Source organism: Pleurodeles waltl, chromosome 1_1 (genome assembly GCF_031143425.1).
Source record: "Pleurodeles waltl isolate 20211129_DDA chromosome 1_1, aPleWal1.hap1.20221129, whole genome shotgun sequence".
Lineage (NCBI taxonomy): Eukaryota > Metazoa > Chordata > Amphibia > Caudata > Salamandridae > Pleurodeles > Pleurodeles waltl.
The window spans coordinates 370,994,432-371,008,076 of NC_090436.1; the positions used below are offsets into that span (position 1 = coordinate 370,994,432).

The 13,645-nt window shown below is 42.0% G+C and overlaps 1 protein-coding gene across 5 annotated transcripts in view; it reads left to right on the forward strand.

Annotated features, from left to right (window-relative positions):
* The window catches only part of MAST4 (microtubule associated serine/threonine kinase family member 4), a 1,720,607-nt gene that overhangs the window by 1,604,557 nt on the left and 102,405 nt on the right, over positions 1 to 13,645 (forward strand). For all 5 annotated transcript variants that reach the window (XM_069222961.1, XM_069222970.1, XM_069222979.1 and 2 more), the window contains one exon: positions 4,565 to 4,666. In XM_069222961.1, coding sequence (XP_069079062.1) covers positions 4,565 to 4,666 — 102 coding nt within the window. The remainder of the gene's footprint in view (positions 1 to 4,564; positions 4,667 to 13,645) is intronic.

Genomic DNA, 13,645 nt, shown 5'->3' on the forward strand with positions numbered 1-13,645 from the left:
GTGGGGTTCATTAATCAGTAAGCTAGATGTGGTTTGCATCCAAGAATCCTGGTGTACCTCACCCGCCTTTGTGCATGGATTTACCTCACACTCACTGCCAGCTACACCATCACCATCTGGAAGGGCAAAGGGGGGGCTCCTGGTGCTTATTTCTAGTAAACTCCCTGTAGTGGTTAAAAAGAGCTTTATGGAGACCACACATTTCCAATTGCTGTGGCTTAAGTACAAGAATAAGGTAGATATGTTTATAATTAACTACTATAATAACATCTTTGATGCCACCCAATGTAGGGTTGCCCACGCCCTGAATCAAAGCCTGAATACGTTTCTATACCCCATCAGCTCCAAACCCAATATTATTTGGGCCGGGGATTTTAATATCCAGCCCTGCACCGCACCTCCCCTGGGCCCTGTGGGCTTACTACCCCCGATGGGACAGGATATGATTATTTTTGCCACAATGAGTATGGAGAGGCCCTTAATTTGATGCTGTCCACTTTTGACTTAACGCTTATGGAACATAAGCACAGAGTTTCCGATGAAATAATCCCAACTCACAGGGGCCCTAACTCATCCTCCGTCATACACCACATTATTTTGTCATCCTTTGCACTAAATGGTTGTGACACACCCTGTACTGAGCTGACTCTTCTTACTGATCATGATCCGATTATTCTCCCTATGTCCTTCTGAGGGCCAAGGGATGTGATTTATACTACCTCGAATCAGATCGAAGTACATAGAACCACAGGGGTGAGACGGAAATGGGAAGACATTGAGCCTGCTGATATTCTGCAAGATGTTATATGTGGTTGCCCGCATGAAATTGGTTATTGCCTACAGGAGGATATTGAGGTACCTATGTTTTGGCACAATCGCCGCTTATATACAGGTGCTCCTAACCTACAGCTCACAACCCTAGTCGGCCTTCGCATAAAAAGGGGTGGTTTGACCAGGCCTGCATGAAAGATAGGAGGAATCTTAAACTAGCCCTGCAGACATCTCCTAGACACCCAATAGTAATTAAATCCCTTTGAATAAAATACAAGAAGACACAGGAACAAAGGAAAAAGGGATTAAGGGAAGAAGCATGGTCCAAACTAGCCCTGGCGACAGAGACTAATAATATCAAACTGTTTTGAAAAAAGATTAATGCCCCCTTCCTTTCAAAATGGATGCCATCAGATCTAGGCTCAAGTGTAGACTGTGTAACATGGGTGGCCCACTACTCAGAGGTTTTCAAGAAAGGAACTGGGTCAGGAGATATAACCGGGCAGATCGAGCTGGGTCAACCTAACATTTTAGAGATCACTACAGATGAGGTTCACTCTGCTATCTTAGCTGGTGCTGAAGGTAGGGCCCCAGGACCGGATGGTGTTCCAGTGGATGTCTTTAAACATAAAAAATGGGGTACCAATTATGACTAGAATATTCAATTTGGCCATATCTGGGGACATCCCTCTGACATGGAGCACATCATTATTATACCAATATATAAGATGGGAGATAAGGCCAACCCTTAAAACTATTGACCAATTTCTCTGCTGGACTCCTCATTGAAAACATTTAGTAGAATTATATTGGAAAGATTAAATGACTGGATCGTAGTAAATAACATGTTATCACCGGTACAGTTTGGTTTTAGGAAAGGTCTACGAACCATAGAGCGATGTGTTAATCTAGATCTAATTATAGGAAAGTATACCAAGGCAAAAAAAGGTGCCCTATATCTATGCTTTGCAGATCTCAGTAGTTGTTCTTTTGACCTAGTAGAACCTGCTCTCTTATGGCCTACTCTAATTGAGTTAGGCGCCCTCAGGTATATCATCAATTTTTTGGCTCTCCTGAATAGAGATCTGACATGTAAAGTCCGTGTCGGCCAACTCGGAGAATGCACCACCTCTTTCAAGATAGGTAGATGTATTCGCCAAGGTTGCGTCCTTGCCCCGCTATTGTTCTCTTTATACATTAATGAGGTAGATAAACATTTGCAGGGTTTACAGGCCGATCCCCCGTACGTGGCCAGACATCCTGTGCCTGCCCTACTTTATGCAAACTATGTTGTCCTGATCTCCAGAACAACCATGGGGCTCCAGAAGTTAATGTGTGGATTTGAACAGTTTATGTCATCTAAGGGTATGATAATCAATAAATCCAAAACATGTGCTATGGCAAGAAGGTAAAGAAATGCAGAAGTTTTCACATTCAAAATATGGAGATTAGCACTGTCAACTGCTTTAACTATTTGGGGGTATTATTTTCTAGAAATGGAACATGGGACCAGCTGGTTTGTTCGGGTAGGAATAAACGTAGAAGAAATTCAGGTGCTATATTCAGATTTGCTAGTAAACTAGGGAGTCGCCCCATAGGCACCATGTTGGACATTTATAGGGCTATAGTTGTTTCCACGGTTGCGTATGGTGCCGGGGTGTGGGTTTACACCAAAAGCGCTCCCCTACAATTAGAGGAGAATCGTTTCCTGAAACGCATGTTATGTCTACCCACATCAGCCTCTAATTGGACCACACATCAAGAAACGGGCTTACATTATTTGGAAGATGTGCTACAGGTGAGACCCCTGCTTTTATGGCATAATGTATAGTCTAAGGAAGCCACTGGTTTTACTAAAGATCTTATACTAGACTGTATGAAACTAGACAATGCCAGGTGTATACCCTGGATAGCTTTTATTGAATCCTCTTTTAAATCTGTTTTTAACAGATCTATAAAACATAATCCAGAGGATGTGCTGTCATTATCAAAAAAAATTATCAGGGACACTTTTATGATATTTAAGGAGGACACATGGAAGCTAACTGAATCTACTAAAACCATTGCTGCTCTTTACTTGTCTTATTCATTAGATGCAAGTAGGTTTGGTTATCTTTCCATAGACACCAACATGCAGCACAGGTTTGTGTTAATTAGACTGGGTATTGCGCACCACCTAGTAGCATTTCCTCAAACTAGGCATTACCTTCTAGAGTCAGATAGATGCCCTTGTGATGAAGTTAGCAAACAATGCACTTCGCATTTTGTCCTATTCTGTCAATTCTATGAACATCTTAGAATCACTTATCTTAAAACACTTTTTAATGTACTTAATATAAGAACTTATCAGGAAGCACTGGAACTCCTGTTAGCCTTAGATTCCCCGAATGTATGCTACAGGGTGGCACACTATATCCTAAAAGCAATTCATGACAGGAAAAGTCTTACTGCACTTTAAAATGTGTTTTAAGCACCAATTGTATTTTATCTATTTTAAATTTTAATTCCAAACCTTTTTGTGAGCTTATTGTTTCATGTATTACTGTTTTATTGTATTTTATTATGCACTTTTACGGCTTACTCTGGTATAGCAGAATAAAGATTATGAACTTATGAAATTGAGGTTTTTTTTAGCATTCTCTATCTTCTTAAGAGAAGCCTTTCTCTTCAGGTTCAAAAGTGTACTTTAATACTGAATAATGGACTTGTAATGGTAACCAAAAAGGTATATTTGATGGAGTGGTGCATGATTGCTTCTTCTATAAACCTGGCAATTATATCTGAGAACCACCAGCAGACAATGCTTCTGACCCACTTTCTTGAGACCGCCCCAAAACAAATATCTATTCTGCTTCCATTTCGTCACAAGCCACCCCTAGGATCTATTTATTTTATCTTACCCACTAAAACACTCCTCACTCATGAGGCATTCCAACGTCTGAACACACTGTAATGTGCATTAACAAATGTTTCTTCCCAGACTTAACAATCAGGGCCTCTCCTGAAAAAGAACATACACACCCAACTCCAACCCAGCATGCCTTAATCAAATCCACCATGACCTGCCATCAGTTCTTGACGTCATTTTGTCTGGTTCATTAAACAACCCTATTTGATCAGTGTTTGACTCCTGTTAACCTCCTCTCCCAGCCATGGATTATTCCCAATATTAAGCACATTGTTGATATATAGAGGAAATTCTGCATCTCCACACACCTTGTTTACTACATGCCTTGCTGTAGCTCTCAATTTTCTTCAAGGGCCTCATCACCCAACCTAATGCTAAATATAATACTGCACAGGTGACTATGAATTCACTCTTTCTCTCACTCACACCCAAACAAGACAGGCTTGTCTCTCTGTCTCTGCTCTTGCTTCCTGCTTCTCCAGATATTATCTTCATTCATATACACATGCTGCTCATCCGCCCAACCCACCATCAATTTTCCCATCAATAGCATACAGAGGTGATCCACATATTTGAAGCTAGTCAGCACCCGTTGCTGTTTCCTAAGCTATTTAGCCCCACAAACTATGAATCCACTGTCTGGCACCTCTCACCCAGTGACTCATTTTACTTCAATACAATAATTACCTCCTCTAGTCTCACTGGTTCCCATACATGTTTCTTCAAATCACTGGTAGTTGGTGCACACTCGGGGTTCTCACAATGAGCCCATAAGTATCCTTAAAGCAACTTCTTCTTCAAAGCTGTAAGTAGTGATTGTATAGCAAAACACAAATGCTTTTGATGCAATCTTTAAAATACTTGTGTACCATTGTTTCCTTTTAGACGAAATAAACTGGCCTGAAAATGACGAGGCTCCACCGCCTGATTCTCAGAACCTTATTACCATGCTGCTTCGTCAAAATCCTTTAGAACGACTGGGAACAGGTAATAATGCACATATTGATTTAAAAACATTTGTTCATCAACAGTGCTCAACCTTTTTAAAGTTACAAACTAACTTCCACATTAGGAGGCAGTAAGTGCTGTAAGCCTTTAACTTTACACCTACAAGGCCAATCTGTTTCAAATTTCTGCAAAAACATGGTTCAGATGTCCTTGCATTTATTACATATAGAAACACTACATTTCCTCTGTAAACAATTAGATGTGGCGAGTCATTTTCCCTTGCACTTTCATTCTTGATTTAACTGGAAATGTATCGAGTTATATCATCTTTGTAGAATGAGTATAGAAGATCCTGCATTTGCACTATGTTCTAATACTTAAAACAGTGGACATTAATTTGCTTATTCACTTATTAAAGTTTTTGTAACCACAACTAAGTAAGCTTGTAACACATGATGAAACCTTGAAAGTGATACTAGACAAAGCGTTGACCCTGGGAGGCTGGCTTGACCTGTTTTTGGGTGTCTAACAAGGCACGGAAGGAAGCAGCATAGGAAGGCTTGACTGTATGTTTGCCTGAAGAAGTGAGGATTTTTTGCTGCAATCTAACTCTGAGGAAGTTGGTTCTAAGTTATAGTGGAAATAGGATGGAATTCAATAGAGGAAATCCTTGTACTTGAAGCGTTTTATTTCCATATTTCATATAGCAGTATATTTGAATGAACAGTAAGTTATAGTTAGTAGATCTTAGTCTTCTGAATGGAAGGTAATCAATGAACATCTCAGTGATTTGCAGACCGATCATGCTGTGCTTTAGAGACAAGGGATTGGGGGTGGGTGGGAGGCCTGATGGATGCTCCAGCAACACCTCCACTCCTCGACTTACTGCTACCTGTGCGGCATCGGTTCCTTACTGCTACCGGGGTGGTGAGGCATCAGTTCCTTACTGCAGGGGAGGAGAGGCATTGTTTCCTTACGGTTGCAGGGGAGGTGATGTGGCATCGGTGGCAAGGCATCGGATCTGGCGATTCAGCCGGGTTGATGAATCCAGCAAGTCAAGACACAAGGCTTCGACTTTGTGGTGTCAGGATCACACCACAGGGCCACAGGTGCTGCAGCGGAGTCAGGTGTCACGGACGTCGGTGACACGTCACTCGGGACTCAAGTTGTGGCGGGACTTCGGAGGTGCTGCGGTGGTGCCGGTCGTTGAATTCAGCAGATTCCGGAGTGGCTCTGGAGTCAATGTATTTGGTTTCTTCTTGATTACACCAGAACTCACAGCAGTACCTCGTTTTCTGAGGTACTGTACCTGGGGTCTGTGTGACTCTGTTACCGGTCTGCACTCCCTTCAGAGTGGCATCAAACTGTAGGGAACGACTCCGTCAAGATGTTGTGATAACCCCAGTTGGAGCTACTTTGTTTCTAAGCACTATACTAAGATATAGGCCCTCATTATGAACATGGCGGTCCGGACCGCCATATAATACACATGGGGAGACCACTACAGGTGCCAGGCTTCTGCCGCCAGGCAGTCTGGCGATGCCAGAGTTCCTTATCCGACAGGGCAGCACTGCAAGCACCACTGCCCGCTGGATAATGAACCTGTTTTCCCCCAGCCTTTCCGTGGCGGTTTAGGCCGCTGCGAAAGGCTGGTGGAATGGGTACCCCGGGGCCCCCCTAGGGGCCCCTGCACTGCCCATGCACTAGGTTTACGGGCAGTGATATGCGTGACGGGTGCTGCTGCACCCGCCGCACTGCTACATTGCCGACGGGTCCATGTGGAGCCGTCGGCAATGTACAGGCCCAGCATTCCGCCCAGTGTAATGTTGTTTATTGGGCCGGCAGGGTCTTCAACGTGCTGGCGGTCGTTGTTTCGACCACCAGCACCAAACTCAGCGGGATTTCCCACCGAGTTCGTAATGAGGGCCTTAATCTTTGAAAATTCGGATCCTTACTGGCGTATGTTGAATTTTGGTTGTTTTGGTCTTGTTTTGCTCAGATAAATACTGGCTATTTTTGCAAACTTATGTGGAGTATTTTTGTGGTGTGTTCACTGTATTACTGTGTGTGTACAGATACTTTACACATTGCCTCTGAGATAAGCCTGACTGCTCCTGCCAAGCTACTAAGGTGGTGAGCAGGTGTTATCTTCGCTGTATGACTCCCTAACCCTGACCAGAGCAAGGGTCCCTACTTGGACAGGGTGCAAACCACTGCCAACTTGAGACCTCATTTAGATGGAATATTAAAACCTAAGATAGTGCTGCTCTCACTGGTACCAGAAGGTTGTTTTGGACCACGGAAAAGTACTTCTGTATTGTAAGATCTTCATTGATAGTCATAAACCTTGAATAAGTCCATGCTGTTTGTACAGACCTTGGAACACTTTCAATATATTTATTAATAAGCCAGGAAAAAGACATTGAACGATGTTCATCACTGAAAGTCATTTTCCTCATAGTCACAGTGTAGACTGTCAAAGATGTATTTTCCTGGTGAATGATGAAGGAGAAAATAACTGGAAAAAATAGACTAATAACGCCTTTGAGTGTGCAACACTTTGTCTTATAAAAAAGATCCCCAGAGGAACCCCATCCCACAGTACACTGTAGTGGCAGTTTGCCTAAGAGTGGCAGTTCTTTTCTCTGAGTCCTTCAGGCAGTGTCTCTGAACAACTCCGGTGTTTTTTCACCTCAAAAACCTTTCTCTAAATCTCATTTAGCACTTTTAAAAGCTTGGTACTTGACAATTGGTCATTTCTACTATCAAGTACATCTATTTTTTTTAAAAGGTTTGACAAGATTTTAATTCAAAATATCTGCTCTTTCTCCAAATGTCCATACGTGGTAGAAAGAAGACGCGCTCTGATGCTCACAAAGCTTGTGTTTTGTGTCTGTCACCTTCAAACCTCTCTAAAGACTGTGACATTTGCAGTAAAATGTCAGAGAGGACTCTGAAAGACAGAGCATCAGACTGTGTGATTGGATACAGGAAATGAAGGCAGTCCAAAGAAGAAGAAAAGGAAGAGATTAAAAAGATCAAATTCTCACCAGCCTACAGAAAAGCATCAGAAATCAGATATAGACTTTCTGAAGAGGAGGAGATCTATGTCCAGAACATCTGTTTTTCGACATCAGCATCCACACCACTTTCATCAGCCTCATGAACATTGACGTCGTCATTGAGAGGTTTGGCCCCATCTTGGTGTCCTTCGAAAGAAGGCTCACCATTGATGAAACACCATCACTGTCACTTTTCGTCATCCAAATCAGCAGGGGGAATACCTGTGATGCCGAAGACTGACAGCACTGCCATCTCACTCGAGATCAATGTCGAAGTTCTAGTGCTAGACGTCACTATCTCATGTCGAAGTCTCTCCATTCGAACAAACAAGTTCCTTGTTCTCAGTCAGAATTCCTATCTGGAATGATCTCTTGCCACAAAAGTGTATCTCCAATCACTAGTTATTCATGCCATGGATATCAGCAGACTACTCTCTTTATTCGTATATGTAGACTCTCCACCAATGCATTAATCCCATGCGTATCTAAAGTTTCCAAAGAGCGAGTGCACTCAAGTCTGATAGGAATTCTGACTGAGAACTAGGAACGTGTTTGTTCAGTTGACTAATGAGACTTCCCTGATGAAATCATAGGGATACCAAACACACGATGGCTGAGAATGATGGCTAAAAGAAGAGGTCAGATTGGGCAGGAATAAACTATCAATGAGACTACATTACTGTCTAATGACTGTACATTGTATTACTTTGTATATGGTTCAGCGTGTGCCTTAAACTACACTAATGTATGTCACCCATTTGAAAATGGAAAGCTCCAGCTGCAATTAGATCACCACCACCACAATCACATTCTCATGAAAGATCCATTACCCCTTCACGCTCAAGATCAAGGTCTCCTGATTCCACCTTAAACTTGTACACATCTACTTCTCCAACTAGAGTTTCTCTGGTGGCATCATTACTTTGCAAGATGCTCTAGTAAGAGGTGCATCTAAACTTAATATCACAGTTGATAAACCTGAATCACAGTTGATACACCTGAATCAACAGTGTCCGTGATTTTTGGAAGCACTTCAACCAAGATCTACACCAAGACTTCTACTTTCACTTCTCTCAGGTCTATTGGACATTGTAGAAGAAATATTTGTAACATCAGCCACAAACAATCATCTACACCATTGCTTCTAAAAAAATACAGGCCTCCACAACAAGATCCAGACTTTTTGAAATCTGATCCAAAACAGATTCAATTATCACAGTGGCTGTAAGATGAAGACATGCTTTGGCTATGGAATCCACGGCTCCTCCAGATAGGGAGAGCAAATGGATGGACATCATTGGCAAAAAAAAGTGCTGCACTGCCTCTACCCATTTAAGAAATGAAATGCCAACTTGGCTGCATTATTAGGCAGAAACCACTGCAAGATGTGGAATGGCACGAAGGCAACACAGAAGGTTGATGGATGGAGTGCGGAAACTTTTCAAACCCTCACCCCCAGGCACAGATCTCGGTTTAATCCATTGTTTGCTCAGCATGCCACCCCAGTTTGGACCCAGCCATATGCAAATCAGTCTTGACCGAGCTACCCATGGGAACAGTCCAGTCTGAACTGTCAGGCCAGTTTTCCCTGGAACGGAAACAAACATCCTGGGACCGGTTTCAGGGCATCAACCCTCATCAGCCTGGCTAGCTTTAATGCAGTGGCACAGCAAGCAAGGGACCCACATCTTGATATACTCTTACCACTTATGGCGACCTTAGCAACACAAAAGGATGATGGGTGGAGTGCAGAAACTCCGTCCATCAATTAATTTTGTTTTTGGCATGAATGCATTCTTGTCTCACTTGTCACAGACATCAGGACTTCCTTAAAGTGGTAGTGAAGTCCGCTAATCAATCGATCAATGCTGCAGGTGACTCAGTTGAACTTTCAACTGCTGCTTTCTGTCACATTATCTCTCTGAGTTTAATATCGTGGCTGAGACTCAATACTGAAGCCTGACACCCAGTTGAAAATTGCAAATCTACTGTTTTCCTATTCTTCTCTTTTAGGCCAGCACACTGAGGAGGAGATGTTTTGAAATGAAAATGATGTGGAAATGCTGAAAGCAGTCGGATGTGAAGAACAGAAGCCATTCAAGCAATACACACCCAGAGACAAACGGTTTTATTACCATAGGTTTGAAACCCATAGGTGGCCTTATCATTACTGGCAGCAACTACACCAATCACAAAGGGCTTACCAAAGCTGTTACCAGAAAAGGAGATCCTGTCCATCCAAGACCACTCAGACTAAGGACAAAACCGCCTCAAAGAAGAAACAATGAGGAACAAACACTCCATTCACTGTTTCCCACTTCTGCGGGGGTAGCAGTGAAATTCTTCCTGGAAGAGTGGTAAAATATAACGTTGGACAGATGAGTATTGAATAGCCATCAAAATGGATATGCACTCCATTTTAAAAACACTCCACAGCCAGGTCCTCCATCACATGTCACAACAGCCCATCTAAACAATCTATTGCAAGAATCATCCGTCCCTCTACATAAAAGAGCAATAGAAAAATCCTCTCCTACTCAGATCAACAAGGGTGTCTATTCAAGACACTTTCTCATGCTAAGAAATGTCTTTCAAACAATTTGAGCCTATCCTGGCTTTCAGACTCCTCAACAAATGTATCAAAAAGGAAAATATCAAAATGCTGTCACTTCATCTAATATTCCCCCACATAAGAAAACACTACTGGCTTTGTGCAGTGGACCTTCAAGATGCATACTTTCATATTCCAATAGCTCATATTCACAGACAGTTTAAAAGATTTATTTGTGCGAACCGACCACTGTCAGTATGCTGTACTCCCTTTCAGTCTACAATCAGCCCCCCAAACTTGCTCCAAATGCATGCCAGTAGTTTTTAGCAGCACACCTAAGGAAAAAAAAAGCATTTTTAAGTATCCATACCTAGACGATTGGCTGATAAGAGCAGACTCTGTCTAGTAAAAGCAAAGAAAGACTTGGCAATCACAACAGCCCTCTTATCAAAACTGCGCCTGCAAGTCAATGCAGATTTTTGTTTTCTCCACACCAGTCCAGTGTCTCACTTTTCTAGGGGGAACAATAAACACAGAAAAGAAAAAAGTGTTTCCTTCGGAGGAAAGAGTATCATCAATCCAAACGCAGTGTGTGCAACTTCTGCAGCAAGTTAACCTAACTGTTTGTCAGATAGCATCTCTTCTAGGTTCAATGGCATCCTGTATTTTCGTAGTTCTGAATGCACATCTCTACATGAGACCTCTCCAAATTTGTCTAGAGGATCAATGGTCACAAAGAATGGGATTCTGAGAAGATCAAATCATTTTAACGGAGAATGCATGTCAGTCCTTCTCCTGGTGGACAAGGTCCCAGAATCTACTAAGGGGAGTGCCTTGTCTGAAGAAAATGCCAACACAAACCATTATCAGAGAGGCCTCGCTGACAGGATGGGGCGCTCAGATAGACCCCTTCACCACTCAAGGTCTTTGGTCTTGATAGGAGAAGTTTTATCACATAAATGTGTTAGCACTGAAAGCTGTACATCTAGCTCTCAAATCTTTTCTATCATTTCACACCTCCAAAGACCTAATGATCCAAACAGACAACACCACTGCAATGTACTATATAAACAAACAAGGTGGAACAGGGTCAAGACAATTATCATTCCAGGCTCAAACAATGTACCACTGGGCTCTGGCAAGGGTATTCTCAATCACAGCTTTTCACACTCCAGGTATCCAGGGATTTCATGAACAAAATCATTAGTGGGTTCTCAACAGCGAGGAGGTAGACAAAGTTTCCAAAAAATGGGGTACTCCAGCGTTAGATTTCTGTGCCATGGCTCAAAGCAAAAAATGCTGAGACTACATGTCCATGGCTCCAGACTGCAGTCTCTGGGCAATGCCCTTTTGATAGACTAGGTGACTCAATTTGTTTAAGTTTTTCCACTAATTCTACTCGTACCACAAGTAATTTAAAAATTGATAAAATCACAATGATTCTGATTGCTCTAGATCGGCCGAGAAAATGGTGGTACACAGATCTCCTACAATTGTCCTTAATCTGTCACAAGCACCTTCTGCCCAGGCCCGATCTTCTTTTCAGACTTAAGGGCAGAATTCTGCATCCAACGATTCAATGATTGAATTTGGCAGCTTGGCTCTTGAAATCATCCAATATGCTATCTAAATCTTCCCGATGATTGTGTGTATATTTTAAAGGAAGCAAAAAGACCATCCACGCAAGCATGCTGTGACTTTAAGTGGAAGCATTATAATAATAGCCCATGACCCTATTAAGCTATAGAAGAATGTCATCCTTCCGTACTTACTTCACTTGGCCAGGTAAGGCCCTCAATTATCATCTATTAAGTACACTTAGAAGCAGTTACTGCATATCAAAAATCACCAACACACTAATCTTTCTTCAGGAGTCCTTGTCATGGAAAATGGCTTTTTTGATAGCCATTACCTCAGCACATAGAGTTAGTGAGTTGCATACACTGTCTTCAATAGAGCCTTTCACAGTCTTCGATCACTATAGAGTTGTTCTACGTGCACACCCTTCCTTTTTACCTAAAGTGGTATCATATTTTCACCTTAACCAATCTATCACTCTTGCTACCTTTTTTCCTAACCCTACATCTGCAGCGGAGAGAACTTTACATTCTCTTGATGTTAATAGTGCTGCATTTCTATCTAGATTGGTAACAAAAATAAGGAAATCGACCCATCCTTGAATAAATTATGGATCTTTAAGACCGGGATTAGCTACCTCGAAACAATCTATAGGAAGCTGGATAGCCTCATGTATCTCTCTGTGCTGCCAACTTGCAAAGAAACCTTTACCAGGCAAACCTAAAGCTCATTCTACAAGGGGAAAGGCAGCAACCAAAGCTTGGATCAGACAGATTCCTATCTTAGACATTTGTAAAGCAGCTACTTGGAAATCTTTACACACCTTTACAAAACACTACTGTCTAGACACTGATACTCAGCCCGAGACGAAATTTAGACAAGAAATGTTGCGAAATCTGTTCAAATAGTTAGTTTTTCCTCATGGGCTTTACGTTCTAGTTAATTATAGTGGGACTTAATGAACATATGTTACGGATTCTCAGCATGCAGGTACTTGACAGCCACATTTGAAGGGGGAGGGAGGCGGGGTTCTCCTAGCTTGCTGTTCTATTCAAGGTATATGACTCTCAATGACAATCCTACGATGCAGAAGGAAAAGTTACATTCCTGTGGTTGTAGTTCTGTATTGTAGAAATTTTCCTGGAAGTCATAAACAGCCTCTCTCTTCCCCAGCTGTCAAGAGTATTTTCGTATCCTGTGCTTTGCATAAAAAAGAACTGACACTCTCAGGCAAACTGACACTGCAGTGCATTGTGGGATGGGGGGGGTCCTCTGGGGTCCTTAAAGGTGCAGGTCTTTTGTTTAAGCTTCTCAGTGTTAGCCTATCAGTCTGTTTTTCCTTCTCATGCTGTTTGTTATACACAAGGAGCATTTTTTTATGACAAAGTATTGCACGTTCAAAGGCTTTATTGGTCTGTTTTTTCCAGAGTTTATTCCTCCAGCATTCACCAGGAATATACATCTCTGACAGTCTACACTGTGATTATAAGACAAATGACTTTCAGTGATGAACATTGTTCAATGTCTTTTTCCCGGATTCCTAATATAATATGTATATTTCGAAGAAGGGGTCTGCACAACAACATGGAATTATTTAAGGTTTATGACGTCAATGATGATTCTAATGATGCTGAATTATAACTACAGGTATGTAAGTTTTTCTCCAGTGGTCAGTGGTGTCTAATGCTGCAAAAAGGCCCTCAAGGATCAAAGCTCCGAGGTCTTGTTGAAATGAGACAAAGGTAATTGAAACAATATGGTCAATTAAGTCTGCCAGATATCACAATGATAAGAAAGGACAGAAATGATGCAAGCAATGGATTAAGT